We start from the raw sequence: 23,686 nt of genomic DNA, 5'->3' as shown, positions 1-23,686 counted from the left end.
TATATTTTCTATTCAATGTAAAATCTCCATTAAAAATGCTGTGTAGTCCAAGACTAGGCTTAATTCCTCCCTGGAAAACTGCCCCTATGTGTTTAGTTGTTAACTATAGAAGAATATTTTGTGTAGTTGCTGTTGTGCAGTGTGAATACACACCACCCTCTTGATGCTACTGTAGACCCAGCTCTGGAAAAGTAAGAAGGCTTTTGGCAACCTCTAATGACATCAGGCTTACTTGAAGCTCTCCTGCTTGCATTTGCACTATTAGGTTCACTGTCAATATCTTAGGCATTGAAAGACTTTGTTTCCATGGTGGTGAAATACAATCAGTAGCACGGTCACACACCACTGACAACTCTTCCAAACATGGAGACAGGATGTCTGACACGAGCTCGGAAACCCTTTATTGCTGTTACAATGTAACAAAGAAAAAGAGTGATATCAGTGTTATACAGATTTAGCTGAAGCTCTAAAGAGGGTGTTTTGGAATGAGAAGACATGAGTGATGTGGGCCTCATCAAACCCTTCTTCTGCCAGACGTGGCCGACTCCTCCTAAAGCCATCAACCCAACATCTTAGTCCTCTCATCTCAGGACAGCCAAGCATGCAATTACCACTGCTCATTAAAATACTTACAGGCATACAGGCAAGATCTGTGAAGATCATTATGTTCAATAGCATCCAGACATTGCTGCAATAAAAGCACATTTGTCCGCTCCCCTCCAGCCAGATCCTCCTGCTGTTTGGCAGGACTCAGCTTTTTGAGTGCAAACAGACGCCTTCGAATGAAAAGAAGAAAAAAACACAAAAGACATACTCTCACACCTGAGAATAAACACACACAGTCATAGTTAAGGCTCACCATATGTGTGTGTTCCTGGTCCAACTGTAAGGACGCAAAGTCCTGATAGGGGGAGCTTGCGGCTCAGGTTTGGGCAGATGATTGAGTGGGCTTGTAGCTCCTCAGACTTCGACCGCAGCAGCTCTGCAGGGATCCAGTAAGGGATTTGAGCTGGCCTGCAGACCTCGTGCATGGAAATTTGGTTAACAAATAAAGCTCTGTTATTGTTCTCTGACTTTCCTGAAGGTTCCTTAGAGAGCCAAAATTGTTCTTACTCAGTTTTTGAAGTCTGCCCTTAGATATTCGCTTCTGAGAAAGGACCAGTACACCACATCAGAAGCAGATATTATTTTGTTAAAATCATAACTATAAACTGATATATATTTAAGCACCATCTCTGAAAGCTTGGCCTGTGTTTATTTTGATTGAATATAGTTGACCACCATGTTTCAACATTTATAATAGAGGCAATTGAACAACAACATGAACTGGCCAATCAGCCAGTTACCATCAGCATTGGATCCATCATTGCTGAACTTAAATAGAAAGCTGACATATATAATAAAGCTCACATACAGGCAATGCTTGAAGTTTGCCAGTTCTTGTAGGAGAATCTGTTTACTCAGTGGTCAGCTTTACCACATCTCATGGCAGTTGGTGCTGGGGTGAAACATAAAGATGGTCTTGAGTGACTGGACCTAATGCTTTGTGCTTTTCTGAAGTTGAATGTCAGAGTTGGGAATGACGACACACATAAGTTGACTGCATTCCCATTAAGCATTCAGATTAAGCATTTCTATATCCTGGTCTATTTTCATACATATGATGCAACAGAATATTAAGTGCATTAAGCGCCACTAGTAAGGAAGAGGGGTGTCGCCATAATTTCCTTCTAATTTAGCAGGTCTTGCCGCTGGGTGGTGGTGGGGGGGGGCGGTAACTAAGTTAAGTAAAGCTAAGCTAAGTAAACAAAAATACAATTCTTAAAAAAACATTTTCTTTTAAAGTCAAACAAGCGCCTGATGTTAATTTACACAGATCTCTCTCCTGAAAACTGTTTATTTACAGTAAGCTTAGATTTCCAGATTTACACTAGGGCTGGTTAAATGCTGCCCGACAGCACTACACTGAGGAACCCTAAATGTTCCAATAAGCCAGGGCGATATTAGCTAACATGGAAAACGCGTAGGCTACATTCCAATATACTCGCCTCTGAACAGCGAAAGAGCTAAAACTTATCGTGGTTAGTGGCTAATGCTAATGCTGCTCCAGCAATGCTAGCTAGGGTTGACAGCAGCCTACAAGCCGAGAATACTCACCTCTGAATGACGAAAGAGCTAGCATTTAGCGTGGTTAACGGCTAATTCTAATGCTGCTCCAGCAGTGCTAGCCAGGGTTAGCAGCAGACTACAGGCTGATAATACTCACCTCTAAACTGTGAAAAAGCTTGTGCTTAGCATGGTTAGCAGCTAATGCTAATACTGCTCCAGCCTCGGTGCTGGAGAACTTCAGTGAAACTCCATTATAACCCTGTACTTTAGAGCAGTGGCTTTACTGCTCCTTACAACCTGACTGGTAAAATTCATACATGAGGTGCGCCTGATTATAATTATTGAGGAAATTAAAGGATTTTAAGTGCATAGTAAACATAGTAGTTGGATACAGTATAATACAACTTATTATACTGTACTACTGTTGATGTGCAGTGCAGCTTTCTTGGATTCTAAACTTAGTGTTGTGAGTTGTGGGGGCATTTCAGTGGAAATTTTGATATCTGAGATCACATGGAATCTAAAATAACTGCCCAGCAGTGTTACAAAGATGACCACCAAGTGAAGAGACTTAATCTATAAAGACTTCTGGATTTCTCCATTCGCCCTCCACTGCTTGGTGTAACCACCGAGCTTATCAATTTTTTTTAAAGAATCCCACTCATATTTCAGCCAGTGAATAGCCTCTTTATTTATAAAACATATTTTCCAGTGGAATCACTGGTATCACTTCAAGTGCTGCATACAGGAGGATATTCCATACATTTTTTGAAGACCTCAAATACTCCTAGTGTGTGAAAGAAGAGCTAAATCTGGAAGATGACTACCAAGAGCAGAAGAAGCAGTAGGCCACGACTGCACTCCCAATCCAGTTTAGCTCTGAAATCAATTCAATTTTGTAGCTTTCGATATATATCCTTACATTGAAATGCAGCATGAGTGCAGAGATTCCAGGAAGCCTGAAGTCTTGGTCAGAATTCGTAGCAGTCATAGAAAACACTTTAGAAACTTTGTAGCCGATCAGATCAGCCTGTGTTGGCGTACAGGTCTCAACATGCATTCTCACAAGAGGGTGGTTTGGATTTTAAGATGCATTACACCAGGAAAGTCTGACAAATCAAATACATAACGTATGTGATTGAACTGAAGAGTCAGTATCTAGGCAAGATCAAAGTGTAATGTAATGTTTTCATGCTGTTAGACTATGCTTATAGATTTGTGGATGAAAAAGAGAAAAAAAAGAGTAACTGGCATTGCAAGAAAAAGAATATGGATGTTCTAAAACTTTAGACCTTTAGGCTTATTGACTAAGTGACTATTTTCTTTTAGCAAAATGCCAAGCTTTATTTTGTGCTGTTAAGCTGTTTTTCCCCTTTGCAGGCATATTGTGGTCTGTGGTCATATCACACTCGAAAGTGTATCCAACTTCCTTAAAGACTTCCTACACAAGGACAGGGATGATGTCAATGTAGAAATTGTTTTTCTCCATAAGTAAGTATGTTTCGGTTCTGTTAGCGTAATACAGAACACTTTTACAGTCTGGGACTATCAGTATGGAAAATGCTAATTAAAACAACACATTGTTTCTCATTTATATTTTGATTTTTATTTCAGTGCAGAAGGTATGAACCCAAAGATATTTTAGTTTTTGTGTGGTCACTTCAATTTCACTTATTAATATACATCGATTCCTGATTTTTAGGTTTGCAACACAGTTTAACTTTTTAGGACCTGGCAACCTGGCATCCACATGTGTGGACATCACATTTTGGGTTGTCGAGACCAAAACTATAAATTTTGCTCTACAAAGGCCTGGTGTCCTCTTAAGAGGCTTATGCATTATACTGTCACCTAGTGGTGGCAGAAGAGTTTAACACGTTACAGTTTGATTTTGTTCAGAAATTTAAATGAAATACACAGTAAAATTTTATGTTTTTATTTATGTCTTGGGCTGTCTGAAGCAGCACTTCAAAATGAGCCATATTCATTGTGTTCTATCGAAATATAAAACTAGAGTCCTCGTATGTGGACATTTTTCTCAGAAACTACATCATGTAAAAAAGATAATTCTTTGTTTTTACACTAATCAGGTGCCAATTATCCTAAATAGCAAAGAGAAATAAAAAATGCATGCCATACAAGATTTTGGGTCTTTAAGAGGTTAAAAAAGTTTCCTACTTTTACAGCATTTACTACTTTGTAATGTTGCCGTTCCTTCCCAAAACAATGTCTTGGTACATATGATGCCAAAAAAAATGTGTGTTGAGTGTGATTTTGTTCCATACTTCCTGCACTCATTTTTTTATATATAAATATATATACAAGACTTCTGACATTCTTTAGTGGTGACTGGTATGACTACAGAAAGGCCAGTCCATCTTTGTCTACAGCAATGTCTTTGTAATGTGTTCAGCATATTGTTATATGTGGTGTTGTTGAAAAATATATGGAAGTCGCTGGAAAAGATGCCATCTTGAAGGCAGCATATGTTGATCTGCTTTTTTTAGAATCTGTTTCAGGCCTGAAATGCAGAAATGGATGTATTTTAACAAATTAAACGAAGGTGACTAAACAAACCCTCTTGGGTTTAGAATGAAATAAAGTCAGTTTAAGATTTTTTTTATACTATCCCAACTTTGGTTGAATTGGTATTATATAAGGTGTAGTAGATTTTGTGATTTCGAAAATATTACAAAAATATAAAAATCTTTGAGCTTTACTGTATATTCAAGAAATAAAGAGCATGTTCAGTTCATAAGGTCTTTCTTTCTCTGTTTGCTTCTCTTATCTTCCCTAGTATTTCCCCTAATCTTGAGCTGGAAGCCTTGTTCAAACGTCACTTCACTCAGGTGGAATTCTACCAAGGATCTGTTCTCAACCCACATGATCTGGCTAGGGTCAAGGTAACATGCTCTAATAGTTGTTTGTAAAAAGCAAGAAACACTACAGTGTAACATACAGACAAAAACAAAGACTAATGGGTGCCAAATTAAAGGAAAAACAACATAAGTGTTTTTTTCACTGTGGCACAGCTGGTAGTGCGTATGCTGTACAGCTTCAGGAGTCTGGAATTGTGGGTTCAGTCCTTGCTCTGGTCACTGTCTGTGAGCTATTTGGTGTGTTCTTGCTTTTTCTTTTCTCTTTTCTTGGACTCTTTGGTGTGTTAATTGACTGTGCCCCTAAGTAGGAGTAAATGATAGTCTGTGTCAGACTGTTCAGGGGATATTCCTGATTTATGTTTGGTGGGCTCTGGTTAGTGGTGAAAAGTCAGATAGGATGATTGGTGAGTGAAAAAATTGTCCCTTTTAACTAGAACTTCAGGATAAAATGGACTTTAGGTGTATTAAAATCTGATAAAAGTACTTACCATATTGCTTTTGTTCACCATTATTCTGACTTAAAGTAGCTCCACACTTGACATTCTTTGACATTTAAAAAACGAGGCATTTAAAACTTTAAAACTGCGCAAGAGGTTTATTAAAAGCCACTGTTTACATCCCATAGTGTAGGTAAATCTCCAGCCGCCACCATCTTAAATTTAAGTCAGTAATAATTCAACTTGTGGAGCAAGAACGAGGTAGGATAGTTGAGCAGATGCCAAAATTAATTCCTTAGAAATGCATAAATTCCAGTTGTTGCAGAAAATGTCTTGTTACTGTCGATATTAGAATGCAAAAAAAAACAACAAAAAGTACATAAACATTGGGGATGTAAACAATGGCTTTTAATAAACTTCTTGTGCAGTTTTAAAGTTCAGAATATCTCGTCTTAACGTCAGGGCTCTCCAGATTCTACCAATGAAGGGTGGAGCTACTTTAAACCTGAATATGGTGGAAAAAGCGATTTATCTGCAGGGGCAAAATATGCCCCATCTCACTCATTCTAAAAGCTTGTTTGGGCGAAGTGCACAAAATACTGGATCATAGAAAACTGCGGGAAAACGGAGTAGGGCTATTGAACAAAGGACAGGTTTTAATACACCCCAAGTCCATTTCACACTGAAATTCTCCTTTAATGTGTAGCACCATCACAAAGCACTAGGTCATCTTTGTTGTACCTTAGCATAGATTTTCTGGAATTCTGTTTGAATAGATAGAAAATATCATTTTTCCTAAAAATCACTTTTGGTATTGCGATACTAGTGGTTGTTAGTGTCTAAAAATAGGTATATATAATCTATATATACACTAAATACAAACATTTTAGTGAACCCCTGTAGTTATGAACATAGTCTTCTTAACACAGATCAGTCCCACAAGGATAGAAATGCCCAAACATATTTGGACACCTACTGATTTATTGTTCTCTCTGAAACCAAAGGTATTAAAATAGTTCATCCTGATTTTGTTGTAGTAACTGTGCCAACAAATTGCTTAAAACAGCATAACAGAGCCACCAGACCCCCTCAATCCTGGAATCAAACGTGCAGGCCTATACACAGCTCAAGCACTCTTCCACTATTGGAAAACGGAGAATATGTTGAAGCATAACTCTTCTGATCTTATCAATTTTTCCACATCTCTCTGGATCAGCGCTTGTGGGTTTTACAGCACTGAATTTACAAGTATGCCTTTCTCTGTAGTTGTGGATGGCCTGTTCTTGCTGACACAGTTGATTTTCTGCTTTTTTTCTTGCATAGGAGAGTAATGCACAGGCGTCACAGCCTGGGAAAGAGTGCTTTCTACCACCGTTTCCAACTATATTCTAATGTAGTTTCTATTCTCACAGATCTAAATGCAGTTGACATTTATGTCATACAGTTTTTCTCCCAATACCAAATAATTTTAACATATGATCTCAGAGCCTGGTGGGATATTATTTGTTTAATCTGTCTGGAAGCATCTGCTTTTTGTTGTTTCTCCACTCCTTTATTCAGGCTTTTTCTTTCATTTGTCAACTGTACGTTTGTATGTCATCCTACAACAATATTTACATCAGATTAAAAGAATGCTGATGCTGATAATACATTATCATGTATAAATATTTATATACAAATATACTCTGTGGTCTCTGATCTCTGGAGATAATTCTGTGATACATCTTTGTGTTTGCTCGACAAATGTTTTTGTCCTTTGTGTTATTTCATCCCTGTAATGTGTAGATTGAGTCAGCAGACGCGTGCTTGATTCTTGCAAACAAATACTGTGCCGACCCTGATGCTGAAGATGCCTCCAATATTATGAGGTCAGTCGTCTCCATGTCTGTTTTTTCTTTCTTACCCTGCCTTTTTTTTCAGTATACGCTTCTTCAAACAAACACTCCCTTTGTTTTAAAACTATGTGGGTAATATCTCATGCTTACAGGAGAGTTTTTCATTTTGTTCATGTTTGGAGACTGGAGGTCTGTCAGCCTGCTGCTCCACACAGTGTAAAGGAGGTGTGAATGAGATACTAAGAAACGGCTGAACAGAGCCCTGTAAATGCCCACAACCACACATGTTTGATCTGGACCAAGATGAAAAGCCCTCAGAGGATTTTTTTTTGGTTAGGACTGCACTGGGAGGGCATGTGCAGTGAGGGCACCTATTTTTTTTTTTACTTCATTCAGGCCGTGTGCAAGCTTTCCATTCGGCTTTCCCTGACGTGCTAGGAAAAGCAAATTTTTTTTTTTTTTCCAGTGCTGGAATGTGAGTGCTCGTCAACACCCTCCGCTTATGAAGACCTAATGTTGCATAAAGCAGCTTCATATGCAAATAAATTCCTCACCTCCTCTTTACGAGCCTGGAGAGTACGAAACATAGAGCGGAGTTCAAAAGGAACGTCCCAGACCTAACTCTCACCTCAATTTTCACAGGCTCGGCTGTCGAAATGGAAGATTAATTCGGTTTAGCTTGGAGTCGTAACTTACACGGTGTGTTTCTTTTTTTTATTGCAGAGTCATATCCATCAAGAACTACCATCCAAAGATAAGAATAATCACTCAAATGTTGCAGTACCACAACAAGGTAACGTTACAGTTTCACCCGTCTTTCTGGCCTTCTTTTATGATGTGTAATTACATAACCGACTTTTGCACCATGGTGGAAAGATTAAAATGCGCTATCCATGGTTCTGTAATTCATCAGATCTGGACATTTGGTCTGTTGATTTGGACATTCTCATTCTAAAGTGTTAAAGAGGTAATTGTAATGTTAACGATGATGAAACACTTCTTCTCGGTAAAACAGTTGTAAGACATCTCAGAGGGGAAACCTTCTTGACTTCGTCTTGTCGTGTCCCGTGTGTGTTTAGGCCCATCTGCTAAACATTCCCAGCTGGAACTGGAAGGAGGGTGATGATGCGATCTGCCTGGCTGAGCTGAAGGCAGGCTTCATTGCCCAGAGCTGCCTGGCACAGGGCCTGTCCACCATGCTGGCCAACCTCTTCTCCATGAGGTCATTCATCAAGGTACTGTCAGCTCTGTCCTCTGGCTCTGATAAAAAAAAAGACAGAAAGAAAGAAAGAAAAAAAAAACTCACCGCCATCCTTCCTCAGCCTCAGACAGTAGAATCAGCCTCCCAGTCCATTCCCACTGCAGCTCAATCACTGGGGCCATTATGCTGTGATGTAAATCATCTCCTGAGCCCCAGCGTCTCATTTGGGACCCGCTCAGGACAGCAACACAGCATTGCTGTCACCATTATGAGGTAATTTATATGAGTCAATGGCACTGCGGAGGCGCGAATGTAAATTAGTGTTTTTTCTCGTGCTGAATTTACCGTCCCCCTGCGTGCTGATATAGCGGGGAAATGTGAACCATGTGTCTGTTCCATAGTCAACGAGCAGCACCCCAAAGCAATCTGTATTTATAGCCCAACTGAGCCAGACTGCCTGAGCTCTGCACACACACACACACACATACATACACCCATAGACACACAGCTCTGTCACAGGAAGCATCCTAATGGATGAGAAAACATCTGATCAAAATAGTGCAGTGGTGTGTATGACAGGGAACTGATTCACATCAGCCTGTCTCCAGCCAGATTGTGGATTTGCCAAGTTAAAATGAATCAGCGAGGGTGTGGGAATGAATGAATGAATGTGTTTTAGGCTACGGTGGGTCCTCTAAAATTCTCAAATTTAACTGAGTCAATATACAAGGCCTTAAAAAAGCTTAAAAAGCGCCTGTAGAATAGCATGGAAAATAAGCATGGTTAATTTCTGGCCTGTACTCTCAGTGTGGATACTAAGCTTCCAAAACAGCCTATTTTTAATTTATTGTGGTTGTGACTGTAAAAAAAAAAAAAAACAGCCCACTTACATTTTTCAGCTCGCATAGCCTACAGCAGTTAAATATGTAGCATTCATGTTAACGTTGTAATGAGTGCTTCAAGTCAATCTGCTTTCTAGAAAGAGGCTGAATACAGGCCATCCAATCAAAACAAAGATCAGTCAGTCTTAAAGGTACAGTAACAAAAACATACTGTTGGAGGTTGGAAAATACTGTGAAAATTGATTAAGACCTCAAGTATTAAAAGTCATTACTAAATGTAATGCCCATGATTTGTTACACTGTAATGCTGTAGTATTACTAATATTGCTGCAGCTGAAGTTGTGTGAGAGCTAAATTGGTAATTAAGATCCCATCGTTATTGTATTATTATTGTATTGTGTGTTTTATGACCTCACATGGTAATGGCATCTCTCAAAACTAATTTAATTTATATAATGGTCTCTTTATTCACTGAAAATATTAATGAATTTAAAGTAAAAAAATCTAACAATGATGCTACTCAAATAACTTAAAATGTTAAGTAAACTTGTAGTTACTCTATTTATGTTGCCATTACTCAGAAAGTGGTCTCTAAACCTGGATATATCTGGAAAGATAAACACCTCCAATTTTGAGGGTGAAAAATCTGCATTATTTCCGTGGTCCTTTACATGTATTTTATTAATGCCTAAGTAAATTTTTTTTGTTATTTGAATTTTAAAATATTTATAATCATATTGACTACAACACATTTCTATGTTTTTTGGCCATAATAGAGAATGAATACAGCATATTTGGCAATGTTGAATCAAAGTTTGTGGTTCGATTGAGTGAGCTGTTTTGGGGGGGAGGATTCTTTGAACCCGTTCGTTAATTTTCGCTTTGCAAAGCTCTTTAGGAAGCAGAACTGGCCCCGTTCTTTTCTCACATCATGCGTTAGTAAATTTGTTATTCGCTAAGATTGATCGTTTTCGGGAGCCCCACCCCTGAAACATGATTCAGTTTCACAGAACCTTTCATACCTGCTATTTTGAGTTGAACAAAAAACTAAAATAAGAAGGTCCATCCCAAACAAGGTAGTACAAGCACCATTAGACAGTTCTTAACTCAACTTAATAAAACCACACTCAGTATCACAAGAAATATGCTAATTCTGAAAGTCCCGTTAATTTTGAATGATGTGAACTAACATTAGAGTTTACAGTGTATTTACTCTGATGTTTGGGAAGACTGCTGAGGTCAGTGTCAGGTGAGAAAAACCGAATCAAATGCAGGGGATTCGTGCTGTGGAGCCGCACAGAGATCGTGAAATTTATTTCCTATCCCAGGAGGAGCCATAATGTTGGCTTTGATTTTTGGACTCGGTGCAAGCTCTTAACATTAAAGTGGAGCTTTTCTCTTTGAGAGCAACATTCTCATGTCATACAAAAATGAGGAATAACTCTATAGTGACTGCTAAAATGTGGTATGTGTGGAAACATCTGCTGGGTACATCACTCTGCTCATAAAAACTGTGGAGACAGGGCTGAGACCACCTATGCCCAACTACAGCACACATTCACCCACGGCCCCGGCACCTTATGAAAAGGACTACTTGCTCAAACACAGGGATTCAAAATTTAAGCTCCCTGCCTATCACAGTGCTTCTGTAAATCTGTTAGACGAGTCATCGGGCGTGGAAAAGTAGAGGTCAGCATAGCTCATCTTCTGTATTTGATATATATATGTGTGTGTGTGTATGTACTTCTTTGTATTTATGAGAATATGGGTGGCTCAGTGGTTATACAGTAGTAATCTCAATGTTCATATTGTCCGCCTCATTTTGTCGTTTCTGTGCTCAGAAGCATTTTGAGTTTAGGGCCTGTAAATACTAGCATTGGATATTCTGAACAAATGACTTAACACGTTTGTAGTGTGCTCTTGACAAGAGCGTGTGTTAAATGCCATAATTGTAAATGTATTACATGTATATACTGTATTTTTTGCACTATAAGGGTGGCGAGACCTTTAAAGCTAAGCTGAGTTAAGTGAAAGTAATTCTGAAAAAAAAAAAAAAAAAACATTTTAAGTCAAGTCAAACGAGCACTGTATGTAAATCTACTCTAATTTATCTCCTGATACCTAAACTGTTTATTGTTCATTAACAGTAAGCTTAGATTTACAGATTTCCACTAAATCTTGAGCATTATCTTTAGCAGCTAACCGCTAGTGTAAGCCCGGTAAGACAGTGTGATATTAGCTAGCAGTTCGTCACATGTAGCTTGTTTTAACACCGTAAACGCGCAGACTACAGTCCTATATACTCACCTTTGAACAGCAAAGGAGCTAGCACTAATAATGCTAATACTGCTGGAGAACATAACTGTAACTGTAATTAAAAGGTGCACTGACAATATTTGTGAAAATTTAAATTAAAGTAAGCCTTATAGTGTGAAAAAACTGAAGATTTCAAATAAACCTTTAATAAAGCTACATTGTGTATTTACTTGTGTTGTCTTAGATGGGCAAAATAGAAAATACCTTATATTTTTTATTTTATTTTTTATTTCTGAAGATAAAGAAAGGCTTCTTAAACACTTGTGTTGTTTCCATTAATCATTTTAGAAAGGAAGTGTTTTGTTGCTTTTGTCAGAATGTTAATCATAACTAGGAGAAAGCCGCAGACTGTGAGGAAGCTTGTCCCTGATTCGTTGTGACCATGTTTCCAACCATATGCCTGAATCACGCTGCAAGTGGACTCTGTAATTTTAAACAAACACATAAAAAAAACCAAAAGTTATATTTGGACCAAACTCTGTCCGTTCTGATGATGGAGTGATGGAGGCATATGGAGTGTATTATTTGCACTTTTGCAATACAAAGCTTGTACTCTCCTGTTGCCAAAAGAGTTTTATTACGAGTAAAAGGGAAAACGCAGGCTACAATAAAACCTTTTGTGGGGACTTAAAAGTAAATAAAATGTCCTATGATCATAAAATGTCATCCTTTCATTTTAATTGGCAAAAATGCAGCGAGGAAACGTCCCAAAGTTATATTTGCAGCGCAGACGAAGTCATCCCACACGCATTTTTTTTTGTTCGGAGCATTTGAGGAAACAGCGTTTCTTGAGAAGTCCATTTCCAGAGCCTTCGTCATTCAACTAAACACATTGCGTTAATTAAGGAGGCAATTAGGAAAAAATAGGTCAGCAGTGGCACATTACGCTCCTCAGCTAAAGCCCAACAGGACAATGTGTGAGAGTGCATCACCAATCTGTCTCGTCCCATTCTCTCAAGCAGAAGGGCCAGAATAGACTGCTCTGCTGCCTGGAATCAGGGCTGATTTGAGTGGGCACTTGGGAGGCAAACCAGAAGGGCATGGAGAGGTGTTAATGAGAGACACACACACACTCACACATGCATGCACACACACCCATACAGTTTTGAGGATAGCAAGTGTATTACTTGTAGAAGAGACCTTTGGAAAGACCATTAACCAACTAAGAAGCAATAACTTTGCGTAAAACGTGAGTTTTTGTCAGGCCTCTCGCTTTTTTAAAATGCAGTAAACACACGAATTCTTCACGCCGACGATCAGACACTGTTCCTCCTGCTCTCTGGAGGAACTCAGGGAAATAATTGTTCCGTCGCTGGAAAAGCTCATGCCTGTAGCATTTACATCCAGTCTGACAGGCCTGACAAAAATGTGTGAGGTAATTTAGGGAGCCCTAAGTAAATGGCTGCCATCTCTTCAGGGGCAGGATGACAAGAGCCCTCCTATTAGCGCAGTCCTTAAAGATGCTAGCCCGGGAAAAAAAAAAAAGCGAGCGGCTCTCAGCCCAGCCGAGACGGGGGGAGAGCTCTCTTTAGGAGTTAAGCCCAGCTTTGAAAGCCTCGCTCAGCCTGGCTGTCAGACAGATGCTGGCTCAGAGATGGCAGAGTAATGGCTGAGGGTTTTGCCTAATGGCACCACTGCTTATCAAAGCTCTTCCTGCCCTGCTCCTCACACACATGTAATGAGGGGATGATGAAGAAGCCAGACCTCAGCCCCGTTACACACAAATACTGGGTGCCCTAAACAGCAAGCCCTCTGTTTACCACAGGCTTCTGTGCTGTGAAACACTATATTAAATCTAATAACTATTTTTAAATAAATGTAAAATCAGAGTAATTATTAGGAAAAATAGATATAGTCATTGGGGTCAATAAGTCAGTGTTGTGGATGTGGTGATGTTGAAGATTACATATACAGTTGTGTGGAAAGAAGTGTTTGCCCCTTCATGATTCATTATTTCATAATTTTTAAATATTTCAGATCATCAAACTAATTTTAATAATAGTCAACAACAACACAAGTAAACACAAAATGAAGTTTTTAATAAAGATTTTTATTTCTAAGGGAGAAAAAAGATTCAAACCTTCATGGCCCCTTGTGAAAAAGTGGTTGCCTGTGTTAAACTGTGGTTAATCACACCTGAGTTTAAATTCTCTAGCCACACCCATACCTGATTACAGCCACACCTGTTTTCAATCAAGAAATCACTTAAATAGGACCTGCCTGACAGTGGTAAAGCTTCCCAAAATTACTCCAGGAGCGCAGTGATGGTCACAAAAGACCCTATAACAACATCCAAAGAACTGCAGGCCTCACTTGCCTCAGTTAAGGTCAGCATTCATGACTCCACCATAAGAAAGAGACTGGGCAAAAATGGCCTGCATGGCAGATTGTCAAGACAAAACACACTGCTAAACAAAAATAATATACTTTTTTTTTTCGGCCCCAAAAGCATCTTGATGATTCATAAGAAATTCACAGATAATACCAGAAAAACTTGGGTTCTGCAGCAGGACAATGATCCAAAACACATCAGCAAGTCCACCTCTGAATGGCTAAAGGAAAACAAAGTGAAGACTTTGTAGTGGCCTAGTCAAAGTCCTGACCTGACTCCTGTTGAGATGCTGTTGCAAGACCTTAAAAAGGCGGTTCATGCTCTAAAACCCTTCAATGTGGTGGAATTACAACAATTCGGCAAGGAAGAGTGTTAAAAAATCCCTCCACAATCACTCCACAACTTACCGCTAACACTTGTTTTCAGTTGGTGACCCAATCAGTTGTTAGGTTTAGGGGGCAAACACTTTTTCACACAGGTAGGTTTGGATTTTTTTTCCCTCAATAATAAAAACCTGCCATTTTAATGAAATTCTGCCTCTCTGTGTATACCTGAAAGAGTTAATATATTTAGTTTTTAATTTAGAACCCTCATAATGTGTATATTTTATACGAAAGTGTCCAGTCATAGTTTTGTGACTGACTTACACTCTTTGCACTTGTTCTTTGTTAACTGCTGTACAGATTGAAGAAGACACATGGCAGAAGTATTACCTGGAGGGCGTGGCCAATGAAATGTACACCGAGTACTTGTCCAGTGCCTTTGTGGGGCTTTCATTTCCTACAGTTTGCGAGTAAGTAATGCTTGTTATACAGACTTATTTTTTCTTTTTTTTAGAAAATACTGAATATGTAATACTGTGTTTAATGTTATATTCTGTGAAATATGCTGTTAATCACTTATACTATATTATTTTGTATTGCTAAGCCTGATTATCTGATGTAAATCACTGATCTGTTGTTATCTCTCTTGCTTTCAGGCTGTGCTATGTGAAGCTCAAATTGTTATTGATTGCTATTGAATACAAGTCTGAGCAGAGAGAAAGCAGGTTTGTCCCCCCTTGATCCTTCTTTTTTTTTTTTACAGCACATTATTGTTTACCTGACTAAAGAGGGGCAAAGCAGTTGGGTCCCTTCACTGGTCCACCTCACAGTCCCATCACAGTCCCAGCACACCACTCTCTTTTATACTGCAATTACAGTTAATGCCATTTTTTATAAAAGTTGGGATAGAAAATAAATTACTTTTGATTTTCATTCAGCATTTGTTTTCCTTTGTTATTTGTAATTTGGCTGGGAATTGGCTTTTAGATGGAAACCTGTCTGATTGCAGTGGTAGCAGCATCTTACAGCCCACACAAAGAATTATTGTAAAGTATTGTTTAGATCACTGGAGGATGTTCCCCTGGTGGCGACCCTCACTGTAAAAGAGATGATGATGATGACTGTATGTATGAGTCAGTGTGACGCAATAGAGCCATGACATCTGCTCAGTCTCACCGTGATCTATTGATGACGGCTTTACTCGCGCAGTAAATGGCCTCCCATCAATAGCACTCTTGTTGCATTTTGTTAACTGAACCATAAGAACTAATAACATGAAGTACTCCGTGTCTCAGTAACCTCAACTTGCCAAATCCCACCACCCTTCCCACATCCACAACCTGTCTTCAGATGTTTTTGTATAACTTCTTACTAATGCATTTGATGTGTATTTCACAACAACTAATGAGTGTGACGTTAAACCCTGCCAAACTGGCCTGGCAAAAAAGAACCAAAAAAGAGAGACCTAAAAAGTTAACATATATAGTTTCATTTGGCCTTGATCACTTGTGTAGTGAAGTGAGAATAGATATTTCAGCTTTGGCTGGTAGTTTGAACTGGACTGCTAAGTGTTCTTATATGTTAAAGTCTTGCAAACTTTGATCCTTATAAATTTACGAAACTTTACAAACACCTAGTCAACTAGTCAGACCTTACAATCTCACAAATCTTTAATTTGCCATCATTTTGTGATGATGCACTTATAGATGTACAGTTATGACCACATGTTTGCAGGGCGCATTATATTTGTAATATTTATTTACAGTTTTGTTTGAAATATTAAAGCTTTCTTTTGAGGTTTTATTTTATTTTAGCCTGCGCTAGATGCCTAAAAGTGCCCCCCTTCCTCCAGCATTGTTGTGCCAATTTATGTACAGTATTTTTCATACTATAAGGGGCACCAGATTATAAGGCACGCTGTTAGTAAACGTATATTTTCTTGTCTATTTTCATACATAAGGCGCATTTTATGCAACATTGTTAAGGAACAGAGGTGTAGCCTTTCCTTGTAGTTTTTCTTCTAATTCAGCAGGTCTGTATGCCTAGTAAATTAAATAAAACTGTAATTCTTAGTCAAACAAGTCAAATCTCTCAAACGAGCCCAGGATAAAATTAATAAAACTCATTATTTGGGTGAGTAAAACGCTTCCATTTATTTACAGTAAGCTTAGATTTACAGATTTCCACTAAAGCTGGAGCATTAGTGGCTAACCGCTAGCTGAACGGGTAATGCTAATGCTGCTCCAGCAGTGCTAGCCGGGGTTAGCAGCTGACCACAGGCCGATAATACTCACCTCTGAACAGCCAAAGAGTTAGAGCTTAGCATGGTTAGTGGGTAATGATAATGCTGCTGGAGAACTAAACTGAAACTCCTGTATAACGCTGCACTTCAGTGGAGTGGCTTTACTGCTCCTTAAAAGCTGACTGGTAGAGTTTATACATAAGGCGCTCCAGATTATAAGTCGCCCTGACAATTTTTGGGAAAATTAAAGGATTTTAGATTCGCCTTATAGTGCGAAAAATATGGTTCTGTGCTTGATTAAGAATTTGTAATTCAGTTGGGCAGTTGTTGAACAGTATAAACCTAACACAAGAGTATTATTACACAAGATCTTATTATCCCAGCAGCACATTTTCTCTAAAAGGTGACTAAAAAGTAACTTTTGTGCCCTTTGCCATAGTTCTCCTCCTTTTAGTGCAAGATCAAGTTCAGTCATGGCACAAACATCAAGATTTGACACTTTAAGCATCAACTCCTTGTCCATGGCATCGTGTAATAAATGTGTGATTTGTAATGTTTTCTTGTTGTTTGCAGAAGCAGAAAGCGGTATGCCCTCTTCATTATCTTACCCCTCCACACTTTAGATCCTCCATCTGTCGGATAAAACTTAAGGATATTGTACCAGCCCCCCCTTCTCAGATCTGGCCAAATCTCTTACTTTTTTCTTATTTGTGATCCTTGTGCTTTAATGCACTAACTTCTTTGCAGGCAGAATCAGTAGTTCTTTATCATTTGGGTCGCTCGTTTCTTTGTCTGTAGTGTTTATGTATCATCTTCATGTCTTCTGATTTGCGTTTCTTACTTGTTCGTTTTTGCTTTCATGTAGCCTTGTTTGAATTTTTGGTTCTTTTTCATTCCCCACCTTCTTTTTCAGTGTCCGTCAGCTGTCGCGCATATCTGCTCAAACTAATGAGTTCTTTCCTTCTGTGTTTTTTTTTGTTGATTTGGTGTGTACGGTTTTCTCCATCCGAAACAGTACTTCATGTTTTTAAAGTTTCTTCTCACTTAACCGAGAGCATGCTGTGACACACAGAAGAGAAGTGCTCTGACGTGTCAGTGGTCATCAGTGAATGAAGACCAGACTACAAACACCATTGATTGGTTGACTGATTTATTTTTTTAGAAATATCAGTATCGATAACTTTAACTGGGGTGGGATATTTCCCATCAAATTGTGTTTAAAATCAGTAACCCATATGGCATCAAATACTGTAGTAATAATAATAACAACAAAAATAACACATGATGCACCCATTCGGGTTAGGCAAGGCCACTGTCCATAACAGCCATCTTTCTTTAACTGCCATTGCCACTCTAACACCTTATCACGTGTGCATGTATGTGTGTGTGTGTAGGCTGTGCTCTGTGTGTGTGTGTGTGGGTTTGTGTATATATGTGAGTGTGTTGGACAAGTCTCATTTTGCTTTGTTTGTATGTAAAAAAAAAGAGTGTAAAAGCTAAAAATAAAAAGGATGAGTGAGAGGGTGAGCGAATGTGTAAACGTGTGTCTGTGTGTGTGTGTGTGTCTCAGTGTGTGTCTTCTGGACCTGTCACTCATCATGTACCCTATTGCCTGTGCGTCTCTGAGTAGATGTTTATGAAGTGAGGTCACTTCCTGTCAGTTTGGTGTTCTATACAACAATCCAACTGCACAGAAGTTACTGCAACAGTTTGCATCTACGTGCCGCTGTGCGGTGGCTGCACCTGCTCTCTCTCTCTTTCAATGTGCCGTTGGTTGTGAACACTCTTGGTAAACGCATGCCTGACTGAAAACTTTTTATTTATTTACTTATCTTGTTACGTGGGACATGTGATGCTTGCCTTGTTTCCCATAATATGAGGTTTAATTGATATGAGACTGCAGGCCTCTGTTGCCTGTTGCCGAGCGATTGGGACGCATTCAGAGAAAACTGCATAATGCTTGGATGTCAAGCTTTATGCATAAATAAATAAATTAATAAATCAATACAAATCTCAGATTTGGGGAGCAACGTGTGATTATGTTGGTGAATGAGTCAGTTTTTATTTATTTTTTATTTTTTTGTCATTTTCTGACGAGCACTTTTGTCATCTGCTGATGAGCATGCAGAATGTGCTGCTTGTTATTAAAAAAAAGTGTCAGGAATTTAATCATATAAAGCATCAAATATTTGTTTAAGCTAATATTTATTAAGTTGTTACATTGTTGCTTTATAATTGATTAAATCCCCTCTGTTTTTTGGTTGGTCTTCATTTCTGACAACATGTTTGTTGCTGTTGTTGTGGAGCCCAGAGGAAAGAGCTTTGACAACACTGTATTTTTATGTACTATATTTATATATAAATATATCTACCCGCATGCACGTGCAAGACTGCAGGATATCTTGCTGCTCTAATGTGGCTGTAATGCATTAGCGGGCTGCGGTCCCCAGCTTTTCTCCCTTTCATCTGGGCTCCGGGGCCTTGCTGCTCTGGCCAGGCCGGATGTCTGTCCAATGTTACAGTCACCACTCAACTCATTGATGACTCCTAACCAAAGGCAAGCATTAATGACTGTGTTGTGTCGTCCCGTCTCTGTCTAATTAACGGGGAATGATACAGTGGCTCAGTAGTGGCTCTGTCATCACTACTGAACTTCTACATTGAACCCTAAAAAACAAAAATGCTGCTAGAAATAAGCCAAAAAAAAAATCACCAAATTTTTGGCAATGCAATCAGAAATATGGGAGGTCACACTGAGACGTTTTGACTGTTCTGACTAGCATTTACCTTCAGTATGATGATATGAATGATATTGTTTGGAATGGGCTGCTATGTGACTCGAAGCCTGGAGGCCATACTTGAATGAGAAATGTACATGTTGATGAGTCTCACTAAAACATTAAAAGTTATAGATGGAATTGATGGAATTATCTAGAATTAAAGCAGTGTTATGTGTATAAGACAAAAGAGAATATTTTGACATGTACATGTCTTTGGGAACTGACTGTATGAGCCCAGGCCTATTTAATCCAAATCAGAAGCTCATAGCTGCTCTCTAATCAAATGTTCTGCAGTGTTCCAAAGTGCAGCAGTGCAAACTCAGGCCCAGCCCATTCTAGAGCATGCCAAGGCTTAAGAGTGTAGATAGCACTTAGGTACTCTTAGACTCTTAGGCTCAGGGTGCATCTCTAACTCTGAAAGGCCTGGTCATTCCCTAACATTCCACTCCTCAGTACTGAAAACAGGTAAACCACGGGTTGTTTGGAAGCAAACCTTCTGACCATCTGTTTCAGTTGATCTGCCAATCATAACGCCTTGAGCAAAACCACCCCTCCCCATTGAAGCGATTAATTTGAATTCTTTTGTTCTTTTATTTCATCCCACAGACCAACCTGAAACTTCTAAACTGCCATTAGAAAAGGGTTCAATTTGATCGCTCTTTCTACTGTGTATTGTGCTTATTTGTTTTGGGCTAAAAAACTATAACATACAGTGATATTTCTTTTTGTGGAACAGATTAGCTCCTTATCCTCCCAGCAGACCCAAGGAATAAAAAATTCTGCATTTATTTAATCATTTTGCAGTGCAGTGTAGAGGCTCTTTCGGCCCATTAGTGTTCTCTGAAGGACGGAGAAACGTGTGTACCATTCCTCTTGATTAGAGCTTTTGACTGTGCAAGCTTTGTTTGCTTTCCGCTAACTGCTTTGATCTTCTTTCTGACTGAACAGTATTTTGATCAACCCTGGGAACCATGTTAAGATGCAGGAGGGAACCTTGGGATTCTTTATTGCCAGTGACGCCAAAGAGGTCAAAAGGTATTTATGTCCTGCTTCAAAGAGACTTTTCAATGGATGGTTAAGTTTTAGGGATGCAGCAGGTGGAATATATGAAATGGCTGATGATTAGCACCTTGGTGTGTCAGAACCATAGACTATATAAGAATGGACACTCACATTGCCATGTTTGTAATAAAGCTAAAAGATGGGCTGAAGTGGAAGCCCGGAAAGGAAGGAAAAACTAAGGGGGTTAGGGGGACTTCAGTAAATAACGGTGAGCTTACATTGCAGGAAGAGCCTGATCCAGAGGAAGGCAGTCACCAGCACCCTACATTAAAATGACTGTCTGTTTACCACACTCATTAAGCAGACAGCAGGGCATAACTTATGGTGGGAGAGAATAAGTGACAATAAACTTAGCATAAAGAAAAACACTGGATTACACTAATGTGGGTGGAGCATGCATAACTGATATGGCAAAAATGCCTGTATACTTTTTAATGAAAGATTATTTCTTTTTTAATTACTTGCATAAGGTTGTGAGCCACTAGAGGACATATGAGATGTTTTAGCTTTACTTTCAACTGCTATCACCCAGTTCACTTTTGTATAGTACAGTCTATGGTCTAGGCAAGGTCATACTATTAGCATTAATGAAGCGCAGTAAAAACTGATGTATTCACACAATGTCCCCAATCAATCTTACAAATTATTGGCAACCATGCCATGTTTATTACAACCAAGGGAATACACAAAACTCTACATTAGTCATGTAGCTTATGTAAACAAGCGAAAATCTGTTGTAAATATTGCCTGCAATCAATTATATCCAGACAGCAGTTGGGTAGCACTAGTCAGTCTCTGATAGCACTTTGTGATGAAGCTCTGTTGTGTATATGAGTTTATTGGAGAATTATCATTATCATGTTTCAACATTACACTGTTTCTCTCTCAGAGCATTTTTCTACTGCAAAGCTTGTCACGATGACATCACAGATCCCAAAAGGATCAAAAAGTGTGGCTGCAAGAGACGTAAGTACACCAAGGCATCCCACCTCCCTCACATTTCACTGGCTCTCAGCAGGACCTAACTGATGATGTATGTTCTTTATCGGATTAGTGATATTTGTTTGTTTTTCTACCTGTTGTTTTTTTAATTATTTTTTTCTTCAGTATGTAGTGTGTGCCTCTTATATTGCTTTATTTTCATTATAAACAATTTAATTTCAAATATTTGTTTATTATTTATGTCTTCACAGTTTTATTTGAAATGTTATTTTGGAAAGGTCAGTCCTTTGGAATCTGCTCAATACTTTTTGTTAAAAACACTGTGGACATATAATTGTTGGGACACCTTGTCATTTATTGTTTTTGTTGGAGTCACTGTGTCCAGTGCAGAGGACAGGTTTTCTAGGGGATGCTGTGAGGATTTGACTGCATTCAGTGATAAGAGCATTATTAAAGAGATCAACTGCCCAACTAATTCTTAGAAAAAAATGTATTGGAGAACATTGTGGACTTCCAGTGCTCTACAGCTCAATACTGGGAGGTTTATAGCCCTATAGCCCACTCCTGGCATTAGATAGTGTTCCAATAGGTTCAATAGATTGAAAGGTTGTCCACTTACATTTGGACATATCGTGTATTACAACACTCAGAACACAGTGATGCTAAAGGTTCTGGTAAAGCAAAGGCTTGAGGTGACCTTCATTCACATAAGGAGAAAGTGGAGAAAAGCTTTAAGTAGAGAACAGGTCTGCCATAAAATGATGCCAGCTAGTGACAGGCTTGCATACGGGGAGATGAGATGAAAAAGAGATGTAGAGACACACGTTATTAAAAAAGTGAGCAAGAGAGAAAGCAGGGGGAGAAAGGGTCAATGAGTGATGACAAGGAGGGGGGAAAAGACTGCTGAAAAAAAAAAACGAAGACAGCCAGTCATCAACATGCTAATGATGGAAGGAGAGGGAGAGAAGGAGACAGAGAGAAATAGAGATGGGAAGAGGCAATGACGTGATTAGCGAGGCTGAAGAGAGAAGCTGTCAGCCCACGCTAGCATCAGTAGGAGAGATGCCGAGATAATGGCACCAGTCAGGTGGAAAAACAAAAGGCAAAAAGCCCCAGCCCACCCTCGTCACACACACCACAAACACGCTTACTCCTGGCCCCGCAATCATTTTACTAATCATATCTACCCTGTTTACCCGGAGAGCCCGGTGCTTGCGCTGCTCAGACTCGCCACTGTCATCTCCCGGCACCTCAGCCCAGCCTGAACGCAGTCTGACAGGAGAGCGCTGAAGTAGAAAGGAGATAGTCATGAAGATTTGTATTGCTCAGTGTAGAAGCTCAGACCACTGACTGTTAGACTCATTGTCAGCCGTTATCGCAGCGTGAATCATTAGATGGAAACTGAGTAGGTGTGTATGTAGTTATGCAGGTATTTCATTAGTATAATTCCACAGCTTTAATAATAACAATTAAATGAAGTGACATCTCAGCCCCACCGCTCGAGCCCGCCCCCTGGCTGGCCTCATTAAATGGAGGCCATATTTATGTTTCAGCTAAGCACGCATTAACATGAATGCTGTTACATAAATGTTATTGCATTGCTGTAATTATTACACAGCAGTAATGCATTGTTACTAGACTCACACTGTCTAAATGTCCAAATGTTGTGGACAATGATTTTAATGAATGTATTCAGCTACTTTAATTTGCATCCATTGCTGACAGAGCTTGTCTAGTCACTGTTGAAAAGAATTGCAAATATAATAGGAGTCTCTGAAGCGAGAATTCATTATACCATAGGACCAGTTGCTATTTAGGGTCGTCACTAGGGTGACCAGATGTCCCGCTTTGTGCGGGACAGTCACGCAATTTCATTACTTTTCATGCGTCCCGCAAATTGAGACGCTGTCCCGCATTAGTGGCAATCAGACTCCAGTTTTAAAATGCGTGTTTTGTAATCTGGCATTTATTAAACGGCTGTGTGGGGAAAGCAGTGAAGGCTGTCAGCAGGGGGCGTGCTGCCCTGTTTTCTCTCTTTTTTTCCAAAACGCGATAAACGCCAGTCTTGTTTTCCCGCAGAACGCCACATCTCCACTCATCCAATCACAGGGCAGCATTCCACGAGCTATCTTATGTAAACACGGCCGCTGTTGAGCGTGCCGGTATTTCGTGTAGCCTACTTTCAGTTTCGTTTTTCACTCTCAAAGTCCGCGAAAATGAGCGGTTTTGATGGTATAGAGGAGCCTGTTCGTGAAGCAGTTATTGAAAAAAAAGAGAAAGCCATCAAAAGAGTCTCCTGTACGAGAAAAGGTAAAGAAAATGAGGCATTCAGGAGGGGGGAAATGCCCGCTGTCATCTGCAGTTCACACAAACACACACACACACA

At 39.3% G+C, this 23,686-nt stretch overlaps 1 protein-coding gene across 18 annotated transcripts in view; it reads left to right on the top strand.

Annotated features, from left to right (window-relative positions):
- kcnma1a (potassium large conductance calcium-activated channel, subfamily M, alpha member 1a) overlaps positions 1–23,686 on the top strand; it is a 258,450-nt gene that overhangs the window by 175,480 nt on the left and 59,284 nt on the right. For 12 of the 18 annotated variants that reach the window (XM_049481018.1, XM_049481012.1, XM_049481011.1 and 9 more), the window contains exons 10-19: positions 3,490–3,600; positions 4,907–5,012; positions 7,211–7,293; positions 7,984–8,053; positions 8,340–8,495; positions 14,635–14,744; positions 14,931–14,999; positions 17,090–17,101; positions 20,245–20,331; positions 21,248–21,324. In XM_049481018.1, coding sequence (XP_049336975.1) covers positions 3,490–3,600; positions 4,907–5,012; positions 7,211–7,293; positions 7,984–8,053; positions 8,340–8,495; positions 14,635–14,744; positions 14,931–14,999; positions 17,090–17,101; positions 20,245–20,331; positions 21,248–21,324 — 881 coding nt within the window. The remainder of the gene's footprint in view (positions 1–3,489; positions 3,601–4,906; positions 5,013–7,210; positions 7,294–7,983; positions 8,054–8,339; positions 8,496–14,634; positions 14,745–14,930; positions 15,000–17,089; positions 17,102–20,244; positions 20,332–21,247; positions 21,325–23,686) is intronic. The other 6 variants (XM_022684862.2, XM_022684855.2, XM_022684873.2 and 3 more) reach the window with 1 other exon arrangement.

The sequence above is a fragment of the Astyanax mexicanus genome, chromosome 7 (genome assembly GCF_023375975.1).
Source record: "Astyanax mexicanus isolate ESR-SI-001 chromosome 7, AstMex3_surface, whole genome shotgun sequence".
NCBI lineage: Eukaryota > Metazoa > Chordata > Actinopteri > Characiformes > Acestrorhamphidae > Astyanax > Astyanax mexicanus.
This window is presented reverse-complemented; position numbering and strand designations above follow the sequence as displayed.